Raw genomic sequence first — 26,537 nt, 5'->3', positions numbered from 1 at the left:
TCTGCCATAAGATAAACTTATAAAATTTCATATGTAATCTGCCATTAGATAAACTTATAAAATTTCATATGTAATCTGCCATAAGATAAACTTATAAAATTTCATATGTAATCTGCCATAAGATAAACTTATAAAATTTCATATGTAATCTGTCGTAAGATAAACTTATTTATGAATTTTCATGTGTAATCTGTCATAAGATAAACTTAAATGAAATTTCATATGTAATCTGCCATAAGATAAACTTATATGAAATTTCATATGTAATCTGTCATATAATAAACTTACATGAAATTTCACATCCTACGTAATACAAGTCCTAATCATATCCTTCTCTATCTTTCCAGTTGACCGCCAGGTGTCAAGAAGAAACGAAGGATATCTGTGGAAAACCGACAGGATGAACATGACGACGATGATGGTGGAAACAGTAATTAACAGAGGCTTGGTTTAGCCAAGTGTCTCGTTCCTCGTTGATCTTAGTAAACAAGTCGGCCCATGTGTTCGCTCATCGGCTTCGTCTTCGACTTCGTATTTGAGTGAGAATCGTAGGTGTTATGGGACGTGCATCGGCTGTGTCGATTTATAGTGGTGGGACCCAGTTATCCGAACACGTCTGTCTGCCCTGATCGTTCGAAGCAAACTATTTTAGAAAGATAGACTAATAGTCTCTCCCGAACGAGGAAACGAACACACATTCTCACACTTCTATTTACTAGCTCTTAGAAGTTCCCTTCTTTTTCCCGTGTTTTCTATTGTCTTCCCTGTGGTTCGAAAGAAAATCATCTTGGCCTATTCTCAGTCTCTCGTCCGCCCCATACTCATTTACTTTAAGCTCTTCGCTGTGGTTATCTTACATACACGTCGTCTCCTTGTCGCAAGAGCTAGATAAGAGACACAGAGGGAATTATTAATGGTCCCCTGGCGTTGCTTATTAGCTTCGAAGCTCCTCCTTTCCCCCTCCGCTTTCTCTCTCACTCTCTCCTTTTGAGAAAAGGGTTGTTGTTGATGTCCCCAGGCTTTTTTTAAAGTTGAAGGCTTAGCTTAGAGGGCCACCTCCCTCCTGCTGGTCTACCACTACCATCTTCAACGCCACGGTCATATCTTGTCAAGGATCGAGGTACTCATAAGTCACAGACTTTACATTCGTATATAAGGACGTTGAAGTTAGAGAGTAACATAACACTAAATTGTGTGATTCCTCTCTCCGCCTTTCTCTCTATCTCTCTTTCCCCCCTTAGGGCTAACGTTCAAAGTAAAGACGAAAAGCCTTTTTGACCACGGTTCCGTGTGATATTAGTTTGGGAAGATACAGCCATCCAAGAAATAAATCCAGAAAGTCATTAAAATATAGAACGTAAAGAGGTGGTTGTGTGTGTCTTGGCTTGCGCGCGTGTGTGTGTGCGAGAGCTAAAGGACGAGAGTGTGCGTGTGAGTTCGACTTCGTGTATTCGACGAGTGTTTCTTCGAAAACCATCGTGGTGGAGGTCAAGGTGGGCCGCGTGAGTAAGGTTGGAGAGGCTGGGAGCAGCCTACCGGACGGCGGACCTATGCCGCTCCTGAGCCCCCGGCCAAGTCCCAAGATGGCCGCGCCCAGCAACTCCGGCCTTTTCTACACGGTGGAGGTGGGCGACACTCGTTTCACCATCCTAAGGCGGTATACCAATCTCAAACCAATAGGTTCTGGAGCACAGGGCATCGTCTGGTAAGTGTTTGCAGTCTTTTTTCCCTTTCCTTGGAATTTGATGGCACCTTGTTTTGTCTTGGTTTAAAGAGTACTTTTATTCCCCCAAAATATTGTTTCAATTTTTGTTTATTTTATTTCCTTTTAAATTGATGGCACCTTGTTTTGTCCTGGTTAAAAAAAAATACTTTTATTCCCACAAAAATTGCTTCATTTTTTTTTTTATTTCCTTGTAAATTGATGGCACCTTGTTTTGTCCTGGTTAAAAAAAAAACAAAAAACTTTTATTCCCCCCAAAATTGCTTCATTTTTTTTTTTTCATTTCCTTGTAAATTGATAGCACCTTGTTGTGTCCTGGTTAAAAAAAAAAAAAAAACTTTTATTCACCCAAAAATTGTTTCAATTTTTTTTATTTCCTTGTAAATTGATAGCACCTTGTTTTTTCCTGGTTAAAAAATTTTATTCCCCCAAAAATTATTTCAATTTTTTCTTTATTTTATTTCCTTGTAAAATGATAGCACCTTGTGTCCTGGTCAAAAAAATTTTATTCCCCCCAAAATTATTTCAATTTTTTCTTTATTTTATTTCCTTGTAAAATGATAGCACCTTGTGTCCTGGTCAAAAAAATTTTATTCCCCCCAAAATTATTTCAATTTTTTCTTTATTTTATTTCCTTGTAAAATGATAGCACCTTGTGTCCTGGTCAAAAAAATTTTATTCCCCCCAAAATTATTTCAATTTTTTCTTTATGTTATTTCCTTGTAAAATGATAGCACCTTGTTTTGTCCTGGTTAACAAAATTTATTCCCTCAAAAATTGTTACAATTTTGGCCGTAAAAGGCTTCAGGGAGTCACTTTAGAGGTATTTATGGTATCTGCGCATGTTTACTAAGTCTGATATAATTATTAAGGCTACTTCTTTTTATTTGACAGCTCCTAGTTTTGTCCTGGTTAACAAAATTTAGTCCCCAAGATTTTTTTTCCATTTTGGCTCTGAAATGTTTCAGGAAGTCATTTTAGAGGTATTTTATGGTGCCTGTGCATGTTTACTAAGTCTGATATAATTATTAAGGCTAGAAATATTAAAATTTTGATTCTTTTAAAAATTATTAGATGTTTTAAAATTATGAAAATTATTACTTATTCCGCATTTAGGTCCATGACTATTTTTACTTAAACTAGTTCTTGAATTTATTACCCCAAAAAGTAATACTTAACACATTTCATAGATTTTAGTGTATAATTTAATTTTTTGCCATGGTTAATAAAATACCTTTATAACGCAATTTCGTTTATATATATATATATATATATATATATATATATATATATATATATATATATATATATATATATATATATATATATATATATATATATTCACTTACTCCAATTCTCTACATTTATTACCTTGAAGGTAACACCTAATATAATTCATACTTTTTATTGTACATTTGCCATCTTTGGTTTTTCCTTATTAACAAAATACTTTTATTCCACAAATAGGAGGTTAATAACTTTATTTTTCACTTACACTAATTCACTACATTTAATACTTTACACATTTCATACTTATTAATTGTTTTCTATTGAACTTTAATATTTCATCTTTTTCTCACATCTACCATTATTCTTTGTAGTGTGTCTGCTAATAGGTGTGGTGTACGAGAATATAATTGTAGAATAAATACGTAAAAAAGAAATTTAACTGATTGGCTATTTTTTGTAGAATATCCAATTTTTAGAGGGTTTAAACCATGAAAAATTGCTATTTTTTGTAGAATATCCAATGTTAAGAGGATTTAAACTATGAAAAATTGCTATTATTTGTAGAATATCCAATTTTAAGAGGGCTTAAACCATGAAACTTTCTATTTTTTGTGGAATATCCAATTTTAGGAGGATTTAAACTGGAAAAAAATGCAATTTTTCTATTCAATTTATCTGATCTTTATTAAAGAAGTTACTGACAAATTACTTATTTTATTGTTTATCTGATCTATATAAGCCAAGTTAGTGACAAATTGCTATTTTGTTTATTGTTTTACTGATCTTTACTAGACAAGTTAGTGACAAATTACTTCTTTTTTATTCAGTTTATCTTATCTATATTAAGCAAAGTTACCAGCAAACTGCATTTTCTTATGCATCTTATCGGATCTATATTAGCCAATTTACTGCTAAACTACTTTTATACTCAGTTTATCTGATCTATATTAGCCAAGTATTTTTTTTTTAATTTGATATATATTAAGCCAAGTTATGAGCAAACTACAATTTTATTCGGTTTATCTGATCTATATTAGTAAAATTACTAGCAAACTACATTTTTATTCGATTGTCTGATCTTTATTAGTCAAATTACTAGCAAACTACATTTTTATTCGATTGTGTAATCTTTATTAGTCAAATTACCAGCAAATTACATTTTTATTTGGTTTATCTGATCTTTATTAGTCAAATTACCAGCAAACTACATTTTTATTCAGTTTATCTGATCTATATTAGCCAAGTATTTTTTTTTAATTTGATATATATTAAGCAAAGTTATTAGCAAACTACAATTTTATTCCGTTTATCTGATCTATATTAGTAAAATTACTAGCAAACTACATTTTTATTCGATTGTCTGAGCTTTATTAGTCAAATTACCAGCAAACTACAGTCTTATTCGGTTTATCTGATCTTTATTAGTCAAATTACTAGCAAACTACATTTTTATTCGATTGTCTGATCTTTATTAGTCAAATTACCAGCAAACTACATTTTTATTCGGTTTGTCTGATCTTTATTAGTCAAATGACTAGCAAACTACAGTTTTATTCGGTTTATCTGATCTTTACTAGTCAAATTACCAGCAAACTACATTTTTATTCGGTTTATCTGATCTATATTAGTCAAATTACTAGCAAACTACAGTTTTATTCGGTTTATCTGATCTTTATTAGTCAAATTACCAGCAAACTACATTTTTATTCGGTTTATCTGATCTTTATTAGTCAAATTACTAGCAAACTACAGTTTTATTCGGTTTATCTGATCTTTATTAGTCAAATTACCAGCAAACTACAGTTTTATTCGGTTTATCTGATCTTTATTAGTCAAATTACCAGCAAACTACATATTTATTCGGTTTATCTGATCTATATTAGTCAAATTACCAGTAAACTACATTTTTATTCGGTTTATCTGATCTTTATTAGTCAAATTACTAGCAAACTACAGTTTTATTCGGTTTATCTGATCTTTATTAGTCAAATTACTAGCAAACTACAGTTTTATTCGGTTTATCTGATCTTTATTAGTCAAATTACCAGCAAACTACATTTTTATTCGGTTTATCTGATCTTTATTAGTCAAGTTAATACCAAACTACATTTTTTATTCAGTTTATCTGATCTTTATTAGTCAAGTTAATACCAAACTACTTTTTTATTCAGTTTATCTGATCTTTATTAGCCAAGTTAATACCAAACTACTTTTTTTTTATTCAGTTTATCTGATCTTTATTAGTCAAGTTAATACCAAACTACTTTTTTTATTCAGTTTATCTGATCTTTATTAGCCAAGTTAATACCAAACTACTTTTTTTTTTATTCAGGTTATCTGATATTTATTAGCCAAGTTAATACCAAACTACTTTTTTTTTATTCAGTTTATCTGATCTTTATTAGCCAAGTTAATACCAAACTACTTTTTTATTCAGTTTATCTGATCTTTATTAGCTAAGTTACTGATAAATTACTTGGTTTTATTCAGTTTATCTGATCTATATTAGCCAAGTTAATTTTTTTATTAAGTTTATCTGATTTACATTAAGCGAAGTTACTAGCAAAATACTTTTTTTTAATTTTATTTCGGCTTACCTAGTCTATATTAGACAAGTTACTGACAAATTACCTATTTTCTCTAAATTAAGTTTATGTAGTCTACTTTCTTTTTATTTTCATTTATTCTCTTTTATCACTTTCCTCTCCTTCTTTCGTATCAGATCCGTGAAAAAATTCTCCACAGATAGGTAATCCATGTCCATGGATAATCATATTTAAGTATATCATCTTCACTTCTTGATTTTCTGCTCGAGAGGCTTTCAAAAAGGGAAGAGGATGAGGGGAAGAGAGTCTTAGTGGAGTATTTGAGGCCTCTTGGGATGCTCTCTCTCTCTCTCTCTCTCTCTCTCTCTCTCTCTCTCTCTCTCTCTCTCTCTCTCTCTCTCTCTCTCTTACAGAAAGTAAAAAGTATGGGATCATCACCAGACTTGAACAGGGTTTTGGAATCTATTTAGGGCTGAAGAACAGGGTTTGGAATCTATTTAGGGCTGAAGAACAGGGTTTGGAATCTATTTAAGCCTGAAGAACAGGGTTTTGGAATCTATTTAGGGCTGAAGAACAGGGTTTGGATTCTATTTAGGCCTGAAGAACAAGGTTTGGAATTGAATTAGGCTTGAAGAACAGGATCTTGGAATCTGTTTAGGCTTGAAGAACAGGGTTTTAGAATCAATTTAGGCCTGAAGAACAGGGTTTGGAATATATTTAGGCCATAAGAACTTGGTTTTGGAATCTATTTAGGCCTGAAGAACAGGGTTTGGAATCTATTTAGACCGGAAGAACAGGGTTTGGAATCTATTTAGGGCTGAAGAATAGGGTTTTGGAATCTATTTAGGCTTGAAGAACAGGGTTTTGGAATCTATTTAGGCCTGAAGAACAAGGTTTGGAATCTATTTAGGCTTGAAGAACAGGGTTTTGGAATCTATTTAGGCCTGAAGAATAGGGTTTTGGAATCTATTTAGGCTTGAAGAACAGGGTTTTGGAATCTATTTAGGCCTGAAGAACAAGGTTTGGAATCTATTTAGGCTTGAAGAACAGGGTTTTGGAATCTATTTAGGCCTGAAGAACATGGTTTTTGGAATCTATTTAGGCTTGAAGAACAGGGTTTTGGAATCTATTTAGGCCTGAAGAACAGGGTTTTGGAATCTATTTAGGCCTGAAGAACAGGGGTTTGGAATCTATTTAGGCCTGAAGAACAGGGTTTTGGAATCTATCTAGGCCTGAAGAACAGGGTTTGGAATCTATTTAAGGCTTGAAGAACAGGGTTTTGGAATCTATTTAGGCCTGAAGAACAGGGTTTGGAATCTATTTAGGCCTGAAGAACAGGGTTTGGAATCTATTTAGGCCTGAAGAACAGGGTTTGGAATCTATTTAGGCCTGAAGAACAGGGTTTTGGAATCTATTTAGGCCTGAAGAACAGGGTTTTGGAATCTATTTAGGCTTGAAGAACAGGGTTTTGGAATCTATTTAAGGCTTGAAGAACAGGGTTTTGGAATCTATTTAGGCCTGAAGAACAGGGTTTGAAATCTATTTAGGCCTGAAGAACAGGGTTTGGAATCTATCTAGTCCTGAAGAACAGGGTTTTGGAATCGATTTAAGCTTGAAGAACAGGGTTTTGGAATCTATTTAGGCCTGAAGAACATGGTTTTTGGAATCTATTTAGGCCTGAAGAACAGGGGTTTGGAATCTATTTAGGCCTGAAGAACAGGGGTTTGGAATCTATTTAGGCCTGAAGAACAGGGTTTTGGAATCTATCTAGGCCTGAAGAACAGGGTTTGGAATCTATTTAAGGCTTGAAGAACAGGGTTTTGGAATCTATTTAGGCCTGAAGAACAGGGTTTGGAATCTATTTAGACTGGAAGAACAGGGTTTGGAATCTATTTAGGCCTGAAGAACAGGGTTTGGAATCTATTTAGGCCTGAAGAACAGGGTTTTGGAATCTATTTAGGGTTGAAGAACAGGGTTTTGGAATTTATTTAGGCTTGAAGAACAGGGTTTTGGAATCTATTTAGGGTTGAAGAACAGGGTTTTGGAATTTATTTAGGCTTGAAGAACATGGTTTTGGAATCTATTTAGCCTTGAAGAACAGGGTTTTGGAATCTATTTAGCCTTGAAGAACAGGGTTTTGGAATCTATTTAGGGTTGAAGAACAGGGTTTTGGAATTTATTTAGGCTTGAAGAACAGGTTTTTGGAAATCTATTTAGGCTTGAAGAACAGGTTTTTGGAATCTATTTAGCCTTGAAGAACAGGGTTTTGGAATCTATTTAGGGTTGAAGAACAGGGTTTTGGAATTGATTTAGGCTTGAAGAACAGGGTTTTGGAATCGATTTAAGCTTGAAGAACTTAGACCACCTACAGCATTTCATGTTAAAATCTATCTTTGCTGTTATTTATATACTATCTTATCTTTTATCTACAGAAAATCCTTTCATGAATGTTTCCAGTTTATTAATGTTGGTTGGACAGAAAGAGAAACTAAGTGAATGTGCAAATCCACTTAATAAAAAAAATCCTGACTGAATAGAATTTCAGTAGTTATGAGAATTTATAATTAATATTTTATTTTATAAGATGAAAGCCTTTTTATCAATACCAATAGTAGTTTTGTAGTAGAGTTCAAGTTTCTTGTCTTGCCATTTTCTCATTCATTATGTGAATGTCTGATTGCACTCTTATTTAAGTTTTTTTTTTTTTTTTTTATTTTACAAGATGACTGAAGATATTTGAGATTATTTGTCATTACGGTGATGGTAGAGTAAAAACCAGTTAAATTGACTTTTGTTGTTCTATAAAAAAAAATCTATGTGAAAGTTTGTGTCACCGTTAGTGTGTGAATTTATTAAGAATTTATAGTTTTTCTTATACGCTTATCCAATGATAATAAGGAACCCATTATCGTCATGTATGATTTTACTTATGTTCTTCTCTTGTGGCGTTAGACTCCTTTTTCCTTTATACTGTACTCCCTTCGTAGTTAATCTTCGTCAACCTGGCTCTTCCAAGATTTCCTGGGCCTTACTACTAATATATTTATTTTTCTGAGACTTATTCATTGTCACCACATGCCCAAATTACCGAAATTTAAGACGCGTCACCATATCAACACTAATTCCTTATTTGTATTATGATCTCCCTCAAAATCGCCTTTTTGTCATTGCCCATTCATCTGTTGTATAGAATAGAATAGACCTTCCCCATCATTGCCTTTGGTCTCTACTAATAGAACACTTTTATTTACCTGTAGTCTGGTCAATCTCATTTCATCCACACAGCTGCGGCTCTTCCTTACTGTTGTTTCAATGCCTGGATCACAGTCCACTATGTCAGAAAATTAACAGAAATTCTCTGCCTCTGTAACTCTTCTATCCCCACAATTTACCCCTATTAAATATTTTGTACATCTAAAATGTTTTCAAAGTAGATTTTGTAATCCGGAGCCTGTGACACCCACAAATAAATTATATACACTACAGAGTTCAACCCTTACTTATCTCACAACCATATAGCTACTTTTATAAACTGTTATCTCATAATTTGTGGTCCACAGTACAGAGTTCAATACCAACCTTTCTCATAACAACCACATACTACTTTTATGGAGTGTTATCTCATAATTATCTTTGTGGTCCACAGTACAGAGTTCAACACCAACCTTTCTCATAACAACCACATACTTACTTTTATAGACTGTTATCTCATAATTATATGTGTGGTCCACAGTACAGGGTTCAACACCAACCTTTCTCATAACAACCACATACAAACTTTTATAGACTGTTATCTCATAATTATCTTTGTGGTCCACAGTACAGAGTTCAATACCAACCTTTCTCATAACGACATAACTACTTTTATGGACTGTTATCTCATAATTATCTTTGTATGCAAAACTTTTGTTGTTCATATAATGAGCATAAAAGTTGCAAGTTTCATATCTTGTGGTGATATTTGTTCATGATTATTATTTGTTGCAGTGCGGCCTATGACACAGTGACTCAACAGAACGTAGCCATCAAGAAGTTGTCCAGGCCATTTCAGAATGTAACTCATGCCAAGAGAGCTTACAGGGAGTTCAAACTAATGAAGCTGGTTAATCATAAGAATGTAAGTACTTCCACTGTTTTTATTTTTATTTTAGGCGCTTAAATAGTAGTCTATAGTGAATAACATATGGTTAATAATGCAGTCATAGAATTGTTCTGAAGTAGCTTCATTTTAAAAGTACTGTACTGTTTAAGAGAAAGGTATCGTTATTTGGATACTGATTGACAGTTAGGAGAAATCTTTTGAACCCCCAAATCTCTCTTACAAACGTCACTAAAAATTATGTCGAGTAAAGGTAGTAAAAACAGTTAGTTGATGTTAAAATGTAAAGTATAATTAATACTTTTATAACTATATATTCTGGAAATAAAAAAGGCTTTTACTTGCGTGTAAAGCATTAGTTTTATGGTAAGAAAAGTAATTTCATCTGTTAGAATTCAGTGTTACTTTTTATGGTAAGAAAAGACTGGAAAATGAAAAAGACACGTATCAATAAACATAGGATAATATTCAGCTCGCTGCCACACTAACCAACCGCTTACGGCTTATGCCTTTGAAATTCAGTCGTAATTTAATTTTTCATACACATTTAAATTTTTTAGTTATTTTTGCACACATTAAAAGGCAGGTATCAATAAACATAGGATAATATTTAGCTCACTGCCACGCTAACCAACTGCTTACGGCTTTGAAATTCAGTCATAATTTAATTTTTTATACACATTTAAATTATTTAGTTACTATAGCACACATTTACATTAGCAGAAGTCAGGAAGTCTGATGTTGGTATGGTAATACAGACTAAAATGTACTCATTAGAAATGCGCTCTTGTTGTTAAAGAATATTTTGATGAAAAACTTCAAGTAGCCAAATAAAAACGCAATCTGTGAGAGAAGTATTTGTCTGTGCATGTTTACTATGTTGTACAGTAGATATTTTATTCATCATTATAGTAACAGTAACCTGACTGCTGTGTAATTTCAAGAGAGATATATATCATAAATGGTTAAGGTTATGGATACAATGGATCTCATAGTTAGCAAAAGCTTGTTATGGAAGACAAGTCTTCAGTTATCATATTGACCCAACCAAAGAACTTTTAATTATCAGTACAAAAGTAGGAATTCCAGTATTAAAAAAAAATGGAAGAACTCTTTTTGCAAGGAAACCATGCTAATCACTGTTTTTTTTTATTTTTTTCCCCAGATTATTGGTCTCTTAAATGCATTTACACCACAGAAGTCTCTGGAGGAATTTCAAGATGTATACCTGGTTATGGAGTTAATGGATGCAAATTTATGTCAAGTCATTCAGATGGACTTGGATCATGAGCGTATGTCTTATTTACTGTATCAAATGTTATGTGGCATCAAACATCTTCATTCTGCTGGTATTATACATAGGGTAAGAGTTGTTTCAAGTCTTTCTTCTTTTGATTAGCATGTTGAGATTATACGAAAGCAGTAATGCTTCTAATTACAGAAGGTCCCATGCTAACAAACATTCAAAGATATAAACTCAAATCCAACTGAAAATAACAAAGATAAGTTAAAGAAATACTGTAATAAAACAATATTATATCATTTAACACGGTAAGAAAAAAGGGATTTTGACGAAGGAAATATCTATTTCTGGGCTCAACCTGTGTCGCTCTGTGAAATGCTCCTTAAAGCACCATTTCAAAGGTATAAATACTGCTAAATATACCAGAGAAAAAAGTTGCATGGAATGCTAGGAATATATCCAGCTCGCTCACCCCTAAAGGGTGTCGGTGTTAAAACTGGGGCGAGTGATACCACTACCAGAGATCCCTTTCCAATTAGACTTCTCCCTCCTCAAAATCCCCCGTTACTATGAGGTGTCGTTCACTACAGCTACTGCCCCCCACCACCACCACCACCACTACCTAACCTTCTCCCATCATTCCTTGTTAGCACCTGTGAACGTTCGGACGTGTCTTTCGTAGCTCTGTGTTATTTTGTGCTTTGAAGATGTCAGGCCTTTTGGAGATCCATGCTCCCAAATTGAATATTATATTTGTCTGTTTAGGATTTCTAGATTTATTTCATATGAAACCATACTATTTGTTGATATTTGTAGCTGGAAATTATAGGCATAGGATTCATCTTTGGCCTACACTAGGCCAAAATGTAAGAAAAAAAAATGACTTGCAAACAATTCGACTTACAAACAGCTTCTTGGATCCCATTAAGTTTGTAAGCTGAGGACCTTCTGTAGTGATGTTATATAAAAAATATTTTAATTTAGATTTGTGTTTACATTTGGGGTTAAATTACAACCCTTGATATACAGCTCATAGAATCACACACTTTGATATGGGTAAACTTGCCATTGATCTATAAGTGTTATATACTTTTATTCATATTTTACACAAATCATATAACTTACAATTTTATTGTGTTTTCAGGACCTCAAGCCTAGCAATATTGTGGTTAAGTCAGATTGTACTTTAAAGATTTTAGATTTTGGTCTTGCACGAACTGCCGGGACCACTTTCATGATGACTCCCTATGTTGTGACCAGATATTACAGAGCCCCTGAGGTAAGTTTTAGTCTGAATTTGATACTCAATTGTTTTTTCATGAATTTCAATAGTTTTGATAAAATAAACTTGTAGAGATGAAAAGTGAGATTAATAAAGTTATGTAAGCTTTTAATTAACCACTAAGATTTGGTAAGGTAGTTTAAACTAAGTCATTTTTATCTTAGCGCAGAAAAAGGGTTAATAAATCATTATTATTAATATTTACATTAACCCTTTTACCCCCAAAGGACGTACTGGTACGTTTCACAAAAGCCATCCCTTTACCCCCATGGACGTACCGGTACGTCCTCGCAAAATAATGCTATAAAATTTTTTTTTCATATTTTTGATAATTTTTTGAGAAATTCAGGCATTTTCCAAGAGAATGAGACCAACCTGACCTCTCTAGGACAAAAATTAAGGCTGTTAGAGCAATTTAAAAAATATATATACTGCAAAATGTGCTGGGGAAAAAAATAACCCCTTGGGGGTTAAGGGTTGGAAATTTCCAAATAGCCTAGGGGTGAAAGGGTTAATAAATAATTTTTATTAATATTTACATTAAAAGAGGAAACGGTTGTATTTTGTGTAGAGTGGCAGATACAAATATAGTAGCCCACTTGAAAGGTGTATGTCCTCAAGCAATAGAAATACTTATACTAATGGGCTCATCACTAATGTGTAAAACTTAGCTTTCTAAATACAGTTGCAACTCTTCTACCTTCTGTGAATTTGAAACTCTTTTCTTACAAGTGAATGTCACAATTATTTTATTGAAATATCAAGTTTCCACTGAAGAGTAAGTATATATCATCATGGATCTTTATCAGTAATGTTGATCACTTCTGACCCTATAGACAGGAAATTACTTTAATTCATTCTCTTGTAGCCTGTGCACCGATAAAATTTATATTTCCTCGAATGTATTGAAGGTGATAACAGTTTTTAGTTTTTATATACAGTAGGGTCCCGAATTATGTGAGAATTTGGTCGATCAATGACCTCGTATAAATGGAAAATCGTATATTTCGAAACACACAACAAACAGAAATAATTCCATTGGAGCCATGGCAACCAGCAACTTGCCTATTCAAACGTGTTTACTTCCCATTTCGAATACTTTCGATGTACTATACTATATTTTTTTATAATATGAAATTGTTCTTGTGGATAAATCTAACATTTAATATACTGTACTTTAAAAAGTGGAGTTAACTTAATTTTTTTTTTATTTTTCAGGTGATTTTAGGCATGGGTTACACAGAAAATGTGGACATATGGTCAGTCGGATGCATTATGGGAGAAATGATCAGAGGTGGTGTGTTATTTCCTGGTACTGATCACATCGACCAGTGGAATAAAATTATAGGTATGTATATAATAAATTCTGGAATTTGATGGGAACAGAAGTCTTCATACACCATATAATTGCTGTTATTTAGGTATTGATACTATATCTTTGAAGCAAAATTACCAATTTATGAAATTAAAACTTCAATAAGTAAATATTCCATGTAGAAATTTGCATTATCTGTTGCTAATATATAAATAAATCATCATGTGAACAATTTGTAAAGTTTTATTTTGTAAATTAGAGGTTTTGAATTAACTAAAGTTTATTTAGGCAGAAGTACCATAACTGATTTAGATGTTTCTCTCACAATTCATTCTCTTTCAGAACAACTGGGTACTCCATCACAGGAATTTATGTCGAGGTTACAACCAACTGTTCGTAATTATGTAGAAAACCGTCCCCGTTACCCAGGATATTCTTTTGATCGCTTATTCCCCGATGTTCTTTTCCCTGCGGAATCAACGGATCATAATAGACTCAAAGGTGAGGAGGACCCTGATAGGTACTGGCCCAGACAACACAGCTACTATTGGATTAAAGGTAAGGTTACATAGACTAGTTATGGGAAAGCAACAAGCATGGAGTGCAGTGCAGCTTCCTTGGGGGACCCGCGGGTGACACCTGTGTCATTTTGTTGTCGAGTATGAAAACCCATTTTCAATTGAACTTTACTAAAGTGTAAAAATAATCTTAGCCAGTTTTAAAATCTGACATTGACAACGAGTAAATTAACATATGATGAAAAGAGACCTTTAGCAAAATCTAAACATATAATAATTTAATTTTACAGTACTGTAGTATGAATATTTGGTCTACAAAATTTGGAACACTTGAGCTGAAATGCTTGATGAAGTATTTTTTCATCAATGTAAGATATGCTGGAATTTTCATGTTTCCGAACAGGAAGTTATGATACAAATTATATTCAATATTATAAACAACTATTTTTAATGCCAGTGGATGTTACAAGTTTTATATTTATTATTATCAACATTGCACAGTATTTTATTAAATAGTTAAGTGGACGTGCAAAGCTGTCTGCTAACTTTCAGATAGTCTGGGTTTTATAGTAGTGCATTGGAAAGTGTTGCTGAAACGATAAAAGAAAAATATCGTGGCTAATTCTTAAAAAGACATGGCCTCTTATCCCAGAGTTGTTATATTGATTTTATCACAATCTAATCTAAGCATATGTAGTAATGAGGAAAAATTGTAACACATCATAGTTGGTCAATACAAGTGTGATAAGGAGTAATAATAAAGAAATGATTACCGAGATAAGAGTGTCACGACTGAGATGTTGTGGGCACGTGTTAAGGATGGATGGTAGGAGTGAATAGGGCTTGGGAGGAACCTGTAAAGGGGAGAAGGTCAAGAGGGAGGCAGAGGATTAGACGGCGAGATGTGGTGAAGGAAGATACGGAGAGAAGAGGAAGAGTAATTGTCCTCGCTTCATCGTTACTATTGTTAAAGAAAATTCTTTATGGATATCTTCAATTCTTGCTTGTCACATACTGTAACCAATTAGCTTTGACAGTCGATTGGTTTTATTGCAGTGTATTTAAAACAAATACAATTCTGATGAATACATCTACCCCTCCTGCTACAGTATTTGTTTGGGCTTATGAATGGCTAGTGATAGGCCAGTTTGAAGTTTATAACTCGCCGGATATATTGTGCCTCCCAAGTTTAATATACAAATTTGAAAATCATATTATTGATTAAGAAAATTTTACTGTTTACTGATAGCATATTATGGAAAGAAAGGAGTACCTGTATTTAAAGTAATACTATAATTAAAGAGCAATAAGTATCAATCAAACATGACAAAATTATTACGATGGTCAAGGAAATGGTCATACATGTAACCAGGTAGTGGGTGGGTGGCAGCTTTCCTCGGTTCTCGACCTTCCCTGTGAAATGCATTATAGAGATTTCTAAATCTTAATTTTTTCCTCTAGTAAAAATTTACCCCTTGGGCAGTTATTTATTTTTGATAAATTTAATATCGGGGGCATAAAAAACAATTAGAGTAGCGCCAACATATCCCTGCGTGTCGTAAGAGGCGACTAAAAGGGACGGGACGAGGGGTCTGGGAACCCCTCTCCTGTATTATAATCCTGTGAGACGTCAAAGAGGTGGAGCTGGGGGGGGAGAGTATTTTAGGAATATCTTAATTTTTTCCTCTAGTAAAAATTTACCCCTCGGGCAGAAATTTATTTTTAAGTTAAATATCGTATATCCATACGAATTTCATTCATGATACTTCTATGAGATTGATTTGTCATATGTACCTTGCATTACCATTGCTAAGATCATAGACACAACTTCTATCTAGTCATGGTGGAAAATAAATATGGCAAGGAAGTACAATTGAACATGGGTTTTGTATTCAAAAAGCAACATTTTGTATGATGTTCCACATTTCCCTTAAAACGCGGGTTGTGTAATAGACAGCCTCTAACTGATTAATAGAATCGTATCCACTTACGAGGTAAGTAGGAGGAATTTCTACTAATTGTAGTTTTACTTACTGAAGTACCAGAATATTTTTTTGGTGTGTTTATTGACAATTCTAATATTTTTGAGGTATTTAATCACCACTAGCATTTTTTTTTTGTAATAGGCATGCTTTTTCATTTGATAACATATATAATTAGTATTATTACAATTGCAAACTTTTGTCGATTATAGCCTTTTTCAGATAAAAATTTTTTTTAAGAGGTAAACTTGCATTGGATATTGTTAAAAAATAAATTTTGTTAAGATTTAAATTACAGAGTATTTTTTTTGTACCGTTTCTTTCAGCGAGTCAAGCTCGAGACCTGTTATCTAGGATGTTAGTGATTGATCCAGAGCGAAGGATAAGTGTTGATGACGCTTTAATGCATCCGTATATTAATGTTTGGTATGATGAAACTGAAGTTAATGCTGTAAGTACGATCAATTGTGCTGTACTTTGGTATTTGTGAGGTTTTACAAATATTGTTGTTTTGAAGGTGTCTTACAAAATAGATATGAATTTTTAACCCTTTCACCCCCAAAGGACGTACTGGTACGTTTCACAAAACACATCCCTTTACCTCCATGGACGTACCGGTACGTCCCTGCAAAAAAATGCTATTTACAATTTTTTTTTTTAATTTCTTGATAATTTTTTGAGAAAATTCAGGCATTTTCCAAGAGAATGAGACCAACCTGACCTCTCTAGGACAAAAATTAAGCCTGTTAGAGCAATTTAAAAAAAAAATATATAGCAAAATGTGCTCGAAATTTAACCTTATGTGGGGGTAAAAGGGTTAAAAGATTAGTCATTCTAATAAAGTGGCCTTTTATTTTTTATATGTATATACTGTATCACTTGAAACGAAATTTTAAACATATTAGAAAATAGTTTTGAAAATATAAAAAATCATGAACGTGAAATATGTCAATCCTATGATAAACTTTCCAGTGATTACCACTAGCACATTGAATTTAAATTCCATCAAAACCTTAATGCAGAAGTAGTCCATTATTCCAGTATTATTATCATTATTATTACTTGCTAAGCTACAACCCTAGTTGGAAAAGCAGGATGCTATAAGCCCAGGGGCTCCAACAGGGAAATAGTCCAGTGAGGAAAGGAAACTAGGAAAAATAAGGTATTTTAAGAACAGTAACATCAAAATAAATATTTCCTACATAAACTATAAAAACTAACAAAACAAGAGGAAGAGAAATAAGATAGAATAGTGGGCCCGAGTGTACCCTCGAGCAAGAGAACTCTAACCCAAGACAGTGGAAGACCATGGTACAGAGGCTATGGCACTCCCCAAGACTAGAGAACAATGGTTTGATTTTGGAGTGTCCATCTCTTAGAAGAGCTGCTAACCAAGTTAAAGAGTTTATGGCAAGTTAGCAAAAACTGTGTAGATTAACAAAGCTGTCAAATTACTTTTATTACATTTTGAGGTCATTGCAAAGGGGATGATAAGGAAGCTACCAATTTTTTAATATAAAAATAGTCTATGCTACAACATTTACAAATCAAATTCAGGCTGTTAGAAGTGTGTTTTGGTAATTTCTCAATATACAGTTGAGAGAAAATTGCTTAACCAGCAGCTTTGATTTTCTATGGGACTTCCTGATCAAATTGTAATGTGTTGGATTGCCCCCCCCCCAAAAAAAAAAAAAAAAAAATGGATGCTGGACTAGTGGACTTTTGCTGTAATAAAGATTGTTGCAGCTGCCATCCCTTACAGCATGTAAAGAAACCTTTGGATATATTTGTACACAGTCTTGTTTTTTTATGAACTTTTTTTTATTATACCATAACCTTTGGTGTTTTAATTTTTGAGATTTGTGGTTAATGGAAAGTGTAAGAGCATGCTCGGGTACCTCTGGTCTACCTCTGCTTAATGGACCTTTTCAGTTGGTCTGATGACGATTGTTTCTTGATTTGTAGTTTGAAGTGGTAACCCTTATGTACTTTTAAATTTTGTCATCAAGATCGTAATTGATTTACACTAATCTTCTGATTGCAAGTACAATAGTTTATTTTATCAGCAGTTGAATGTACATTACTCATCATAAATCATCTCAAAAGAACCATTGAAATCTATTTTATTTATAATACTATTTTTATTTACTATCTCTTCCTGAGTCAATATTTTAAAAACTTGCTTTAATGCCCTTCAAACTCATGTAATTGACATTAAGTTTTTTTTTATTGTATTTTTGTGACAAGGTTTCTCTTTGAGGCTGGTTATTCCAAGGTTTATTTCATTCATCCTGAGTTTGCTAATGTACAGTACAGTAGTCTTTTTCTAGATTGAAATTGATCATCATTATAGTTTTCTTAAATATATGTAATTTTCTTTCTTTTTGCAGTTTGAAGCAACAGGATAGAGTTCCTTTATGCACACTGTAAATATTTTTTTTTCCACATCAGTACTTTCATGTAGAATGATTTCCGTTTGAAATATTTCAGCCTGCGCCGGGACCGTACGACCACAGCGTAGACGACCGTGAGCATACAGTAGATCAGTGGAAAGAACTCATTTATAAGGAAGTTATGGACTATGAAATGGGGCACAATGCGCCAGGTGGTGCCGGGGCTGGAGCACGAGGAGCAAATACTACCCACTCTCATGCTCCCCCCGCTGCAGCCACAAACGCGGCTGCTGACGGGGACCAGGACCAACATCGTCCCAATCATAGATAGGACTGCCATGAATCTTCTTAGCAGTCCCTCCGCCCCATACCTGCCCCCTCAACCACCCCAGCCTTTTCCTCTGTTGCACACCACTCACTCAAGCTACCAGCAGGACACTGGTGTCAAGCAAGAGATTGATTTAGTGGTTGAAAAGTGACCATGCACTGGTACTAAGGTGGAAATAAGGAATTTTGAGCAGTGAAAAATATGGGACAGTGTTCCTCAGAAGGCCACTTTTAATGGTATGATTGTGCAGGTGTGTGTGCATCACCTGTTAGGGGTAACTGTCACATGCATAAAATTGTGACTGGTGATAAGACTGGGCATAGCAGGTCCATACTTCACGTTACTGTACAGTAGCTGAATTTGTGCTGTTACATAACATTTCTGATAACTATCTCTTGTGCTTCTTGGCAGAGGCACATCATTCTGTGTAGTCCACACCATCTTCTGTGTCCATTTTGTGTTGTAAGAGTGAGTGTGTGAATGCATGCATCCAAAGTTTGAAACTCACCATTCAAACCGTGATGATATAGACAAAATATGCAATTTAGGTACTGTAAGCTATATAGATATTTTCCTGCTTCATGTCTCGATCAACATCTGAGAGGACTTGTGTCTTTAAATGTTTCCACACTCTGTGACTCAAAATAGTTTGCAAATTGACTATTACCCTGATCTGTGTTAATTGCCGCAGGAGCTCATCAGTCAAGACTTGCTCTGCTTAGGTCAATATTTTCCCCCAAAAAAGAATTTTATGCTTTTTCACATGAACTAAAGTTAACCCACAGAAAATATGTTGCAAGAGCTTTCATTTAGAGGGAAGCTTAGCTTGTGGCTGCTAAGGGAAAATGATGAATCATATCAAATATTGATATAACAGTTGATTCTCAATAAAGAGATCGCAAAACCTCATTTACTAATACTGTGGAAAGATGTGCAAGATCATCTGTATGTTTGGCATCTGTTAGGAAGGTTATATAGTAATAACTACAATTTTTCATGTGATAAAAAAGAATTTTTTTTTCTATTTAATTCCTTTTTAGCATACCAGTTCTTCCAAGGGTCTCTCATAAGCAAGCAACCTACAAATGTACAGTTGTCAAGTTTGTATTAATGTACAGACCAAACTTGTTTTTTGTCAGATGAAGTGTATGGTGAAAAATGATTTCATTGTTTTCAGCCTTTATAATCCATTACAAACCATTTCATATTTAGGCAGAATATGGCGTCCCAAACTCTGCCAAAGAATTTGCAGAGTCTCATCTCTATCTCTCTGTCTCTCTCTCTCTCTCCACACATCAGTAACATAAACTTAAAACGTTTTGAGATGGATGAGAACGACCAGTAAGGGACAAAACTCCAGGCTTGTACATTAATCTCGATGCAGTATTTTGTAAGACTGGTTATTTATTGTTACTGTACTGTTTACATTAATTCCTTCCAAAGGAAGTTATCAAGAAACTAGGAGAATATGTGAGCTCAGTATATAAAATCTGGTGGTGATTGGCCCAGAGTTATGCCTCTTACTGGAATGCCTCAAGTCCGTCCACCACTCAGCTTGCAGAGGTGACACTCGGCTCGCAGGCATATGGATGGCTCGGCTTGCTATCATTTTTGCAATGCTGATATTAGCTAGGGGTTCTTTTTATGAAGGGAATCTTTAGTTCTCTTGCGTTTATAATCCTCGAACTCCATAGCAAATCCAGGAGGATTACTTAACGGGGCCACACCACAAATACATTGAAAAGTTGAGAAATATTACACACCCTGTATTAAACGTCAGTTTGATAAACTTTTCCCGAGCCCTCCTGGTAGCTTGTAAAGATCCAGTGTTTCACCATCTCACACGTCCCCCTCATGGAAACGCTTACTGAGTCCAACAAATCCTGTATAGCATGTCTCTAACTGAAAGTACCCTTAAACTTGTAAGAGTACTTTTTGAAACGTTAATAAAGGTTTGTTCATGAAAGTAATTGCATAAACTTGTATATTATTTTTTAATAACATTTTGCATGATCATTGTGTTAAAATTGTTCATACATGATTTGGATTTAATTTTAATTGTAGCTTACATATACCGGTCTATATAAATATATATATAAATATATAAAACTAGTAAATTTTATAAATGTCTAATTTACTAAGGGTAGCTGTAGTCCTACAGTGGATGACATGATAGTATTTCACTCACAAACGTTTCCTCTTTGATATTTAGGAGATGATAATATCTCATAGTTACAGTAAACCTCAAATCTTTAGAGCAATATAGTCATCTTTTTTTTTTTTCTTTATTTCTAGTGATGCTGAATTATAACTACTACTTCTTCAACATTACTCCCATTGCTAGCACAACTGTGCTTCATTATTTTGATACAGAAAGTCCTCTGAGTTTTTGTGCCATGTAATGATATTGATTGTAAACTTGAACTATACAATTGAATCAAAATTACACAATTTTTTTTTTCTGACTTCCAAAACATTAGTTGTCTTGGAAACTGTGAAACACAACAAATGTATTTTTAAATGATAAAGGTCTATTTAAATTTTTTCATCAAGATATTATAAATTAGCTGTGGAGTTTCAATTCTTGACAACGGATCATTTGATGGACTAAATAGGGATCTTCAGAAGAGACAAAGGAAGGGGTGACCACTGGTGCTCACCAGGTAATATCACTCTGCGTACTATGAACTAATTTTATATTTCTTGGAAAATCTTTTGAAAGTTAGGGACATGGTAGCGAGAGTGATATTATCTACAGCGTGTTGTGTTTTGGAAGAAGTGAATATTTTGTCTTTCAGTTATGTAATTGTTGTTGTAGGCAATGTGATGTGGTTTGAATTCAGCCTTATGCTGATTATGAATATTTTAACTTGACTTTTATGCTTATAAATATAAACTAATCATTCATGACACAAGATGGGATTAAGCTGGCTTCAAACCAACTTCCTTTGTACATTCCAGGTTTTGTTTGTTGAAAGCTCATGTGCTGGCCACTGTTAGGTTTTCTGTTTTTATATGCTATGTCTGGAGGCCACCTCACCTGTAGATGCATGTGCAGCCTTCCCTGAGCTACTGGAACATATCATTTAGTGAAACTTGAAATGTTGGCTAGGTCACTTTAGACTACAGTATAGTAGGAACTCTTTTTAGTATATTTAGCAACAATATGTACAAAAGAAAAAGAAAAGGAGTGCTATGTGTAGGCACTGCCCTATAGGTGTTCCATTTACCCAGGGTTGGTTGAATGTTTGTTGGACTCTTCATTTTATTTTTCTTCTTTTGACCTGAGAACCTTTATTTCTGAGTTTGAGGGTGCATGCAGGTGTATTGAAAATCTCTTCAAATACATTAATTATAATATAGGAAAAGGTTCATGCTATGGGTGTGGAACTGGCCACTGGATGGCAGGCATAACAAATACCTGTCCAATTCTTACCTTTAGTGCTCAAGACAGGATGGATAACACCCTGTGTATTTCTTGTAGGTCTTAGGAATATGCAGTGTTTCCAGATCATCCCGTTAGGTGTTGACAACGGCCACCACTTGTTACCCACCTCCACCCACAGCTCTCATATTTCTTGGTGTGTGCGCGTGCGTGCATGTTTTGTTTGCAAGGTCATGCTTGTGTGAATAGCTGAATGATGTTCACAAGGTTGAATGATAAAATATTGTACAGAGTAGTTAGTATCACTACTGAGGAGGATACTAATTGGTGTTAAGTTTATGTCTGTAGGCCTGTCTTTCCCTATGGATACACCTAAATGACGATGATAAGTGATGATAATCCGTTGGCTTAAAGAGTGCTTAGTGAACGAAGCGAGGTCTTGGAAAGGTATAGCGACTATCGTAGGTGATCATCCACCTTCTAATATCATTTATCCTACTTGATCATTATGATTACCAGCTGTCCTGTACCTAACTTACTGTTGCTTCTCTTGTTTGTTATACAAGCACTACATTCTAAGAATAATCCATCTATCAACCTGGCCTGTACTGAAGACCCTGGTAATTATTTCCCTAGTTAGGTTATTCATGGGAAAATGCAGTTCCACCTGCTACACCTGTTTAACTTCAAGACATTTGTGCTTAGTACGGACAAATCATTAACCTTTTGTATATATAAAGCAACCCCAGTAGTGCAAATAAATAAAAAATTATCAACTTATAATTTGACTTTATTACCTACTTGAATATTTTATTTCTCACAAACTACTGTCTAGGATCGCTTTAGTCTTTTGTTCCAGGTGTGTGTGACCATATATAATACTTGTTCCTACACGAATACAGACCCAAGTCCTTTAGTAGGGGGTAAGGTTCTGTCAGACGCCACCCAGTATCCACAGGTAGCATGGGTCTGACAGCGCTCAGAGCCTACATTTTTATACTAGCTGTTGAGCTGCACAGACATGTTCTCAATGCCTTTCCAGCTGCCCTACAGTTTTTCTTATTTTCTCTCTTTCTCATTTCAGCATGACTGAAGAAACTTTATGAAGGAACTTGGCAGAATGCAGAAGTGTCAGGTCTGTCTGAGTGGCACTGCTACCCTTTGGATTCCCTGGTTGTCCTCCCAGAGAGCGAGATTTCGTAATAGGAGGAAGAAGAGATCCTAGCATGATTGTTTTCCCTCGGGTTCGTCTTCGGGGTCAGGGAAGTCAGACCCCGACTACCGAAATTCCACCTTTCTGTCTGGTTTCAAATGAGGCTTCAGAATGGTGCATCAAGAAGGCTGTTCTTGGGATTTGGGCAGATTAAATCAATGTACTTCCTTTGACAAACCCTGAGTCGTAGTGAAGCACTTTGGCTAAAGTCACTTAGTGACTGAACTTCAATAATGGAAGACTCAGATTCTGGAACATCGTGCCCTTGTTCCATCTGGGTCCCTGGTATCAGTGTGGACTCTTCGTTTCGACAGTTTGGGGAGGGTGCTTGCAAAAACCCCGGGAACTACGATTCTATATATTGTTTTAGTATAAGGAATTCCACTACTTGGATAAAGTCGGAGCTGTCGTACTAAGCAGCACTAATGGTAGTCACCAAAAACACCATTGATGTGGCATCTCAGAGCTTGTACAAGTGCCGATGATGTGGCATCTCAGAGCTTGTACAAGTGCCGATGATGTGGCATCTCAGAGCTTGTACAAGTGCCGAGATCAGAATTGAGAAGTCACCTGTTCTAACATTTCGAGCACATCACTGATATGGAAGATTTTGGTGTCATGGATCAGGCTTCAAATATACTGTATGGGAAGATCTAGATGGAGGAGTAGTATTGGCGAGTTGGAAGTTATTGTGTGATAGTATCACCTAAGCATCTCAGGAACGTCACAGCGCAGGAAAGAGAGGGCTTCTGTCTATGTCCCAACTAGCAATGTTTGTGCTTGATCTCAAACATGATAAAGAGTACTGCAAGCATGAGCTCCAATAATCCGTACCGAAAATCCTTCCTGAAAGTAGGGTTTTTGGTAGAGAGCGGTTTCTCCCACGAAACCATGCAGAGGGAATGGCCCAAGTTTTGAGCAACAACACTAAATTGATCGTTATGTGCTGCAGTGATCCCTTCCTTCTCCTCTCCTCTTTTGCAGTATTAGTGCTGCGAAGGAACAAGTAATGGGAACCGCTGGCTGAACTAGTTCCCTGGCGATTCAAAAGTAATGACTCCTTGAGGCACGAGTGTAAAATACAAGAGTTGTTCTGGAGCACGTAGTTCCTGATCACATGATTCTTGATTCCTGTATACAATCTTAAGGTTCCTGACCTTGGAAAGTGATCATAAGGGTTCTAATTACTGTACAAGGACATAGAGTTCCATATTGTAGTAAATAATTTTTTGTATCATGGTAGGCAATTGTGGGGTTCCCAATCGCAGCAGACAATCATAGGTTTAGCAATCATTGCGGATGGTTGATCCAATGGAAAAACCCCATTTGTAGCGAGCAAGCCTGAGGCAACTTGTTTTGTAGAGAGTAAACAGAATTCCAACGTTCCTGAAAAGACGAAACACACAAAAGTAGGCCACAAAGAAACCTCGTCCTCATGCTGGTAAGATCCCGTAGCCCATACACGTGTTGAGAATTGTCCTAGGCTCTTCTTCTATCATTTCTATGTAATGGAGGAGTGAGGATGAAGCAGATGTCAAAAGTTCTGGGACCCGAAAGTTGCTGAAGAAGATACGTGAAGTGTTTGATTGGGTAGCGTTAAGCAAGTAAGGTGAATACATGAACCTTATAAGCAAATGTATTCTTGGGGAAATTGCAATTCTGACACATAACCTCTCAGAATTTACTCTATATACAACTCGCTCAGGTTGGTGAGGGACCGTTTTTCCGTCTAGAAAATGAGAGCTTGATCTCGTACGAGGCCAAGTACTAGCAACACACGTGTGAGCACTTTTATCCCAAAAGGCTCCGTGCTGGACACTTGGTACGAAACACTTAACGGTCGGTATGATCTCCGTATGCACAGTTCTCCCATAATACGAAATCGTCAGACACAAGTAGCTGCATTGATTGGACGTATTCAGTTGACGTCTTCTGCTACAAGTGTAGCAGTAGCATATGGTAGAAGGCACTCCATTCAGTACTAGTTTGACGATAGTTGATAAACTGCATATAACGATGTTTGTTTCTGAAAGAGTGACGTTTAGTATGCATCTTGTCTCTCGCTCTCCTGAAAGTTAGAGGTTACGCTGGCTGTAAAGGAAGAGACGGGCGATACCCTAACTACTGGCGGTACTATGCACGCTCAGTCTTGTGAAAGAACATCGGTAGCTGGTGTGTAAATATTTGTATCGCATACCAACTCTTCTCTTTGGGAAGGAATGGTCTGGTATGTATTGACACCTTGTGAAATTAACTGGCAAACAAAGAATTATGTTGCTTTACTATAAGGCGAATATGAGCTCTCATTAAATGTGTAGCTTTCTTGAAAAGTGGTGTGCAAACAGTAGAGTATTCTTGATCTGGAGATTGCTTGTCAGCAGTAGAGAGCACTTAGTGCGAAAAGATGTGACCATCTCCAACTCATGAGGTGGTGTTCCAGAAGAGGCACCCAGTCACAAACACGTGAGGTGGCATTGCCTCAAGTGCACTCGACCACGAGCTTGAATCGATACGGCGGTACTGAAGTAAGAGAGAGTGATCAGATACGGTGGCGCTCAAGTAGGACTGTGCAACTATGAACATATGAGATTATGATCTCTTCCAAAGTACTAAGTAATCTTGCTGTACTGTATCTTCATACTCGGTGAAAGATTGAGCAATACTTTCTCTCTAACAGGGAGAGATATGGTAGAAGTCATACTTAAATATAACACTTTTAGGTTGTTCTTAAATGACTAATCGTCCAAAAAGGGGAAAAAAAGGCAGTGCACTTTTTTCTTCCGATCAGTAGTGTACTCGAGTCTGATGAATGCGTGGATCCACTTCGACGCTAAAAGACTAAGGTGCGGCAGATGTGAAGGAATAGCTTGATGTTCTCCTATCCACAAGTGCCACTGTTTCGTTCTTAAGATACGATGCCATAGTCAACACCACTACTGTACATGAGAGGGAATACACAGCAACAGGAATAAAAGAGGGATTTTGACAAAGGAAAAATCTATTTCTGTGCGAGAAACCTGTGTCGCCCTGTGAAATGCTCCTATAGCACCATTTCTAAGGCATAGTTCTAAATATACCAGAGAAAAAAAGGATGCATGGAATGCCAGGAATAAACCTAGCTGTCTCACTCTATGAATGTCGGTATAGTAAACTGGGGCGGGATAGAACCACAAAAATAGGTCCCTCACCAGTTAGACCTCTCCCTCATCAACATCCCCCGAAACAACGAGGTGCCGTACTACACCCGTCTGCTGCCTCCTACTACGACTATCCTTCCCCA

The 26,537-nt window shown here is 35.4% G+C and overlaps 1 protein-coding gene across 1 annotated transcript; it reads left to right on the top strand.

The window, feature by feature from the left end:
- Positions 1 to 350: 350 nt before the first annotated feature.
- On the top strand, positions 351 to 22,827 carry LOC137619742 (stress-activated protein kinase JNK-like). The gene is given in 9 exon segments (XM_068350044.1): positions 351 to 1,705; positions 9,487 to 9,616; positions 10,764 to 10,961; positions 11,986 to 12,120; positions 13,342 to 13,471; positions 13,781 to 13,939; positions 16,265 to 16,389; positions 18,429 to 18,572; positions 18,574 to 22,827. Coding segments are annotated over 9 exon segments (1,413 nt in total). The 5' UTR covers positions 351 to 1,550; the 3' UTR covers positions 18,811 to 22,827.
- The last annotated feature ends 3,710 nt before the right edge of the window (positions 22,828 to 26,537 follow it).

This window comes from Palaemon carinicauda, chromosome 26, assembly GCF_036898095.1.
Source record: "Palaemon carinicauda isolate YSFRI2023 chromosome 26, ASM3689809v2, whole genome shotgun sequence".
Lineage (NCBI taxonomy): Eukaryota > Metazoa > Arthropoda > Malacostraca > Decapoda > Palaemonidae > Palaemon > Palaemon carinicauda.
This window is presented reverse-complemented; position numbering and strand designations above follow the sequence as displayed.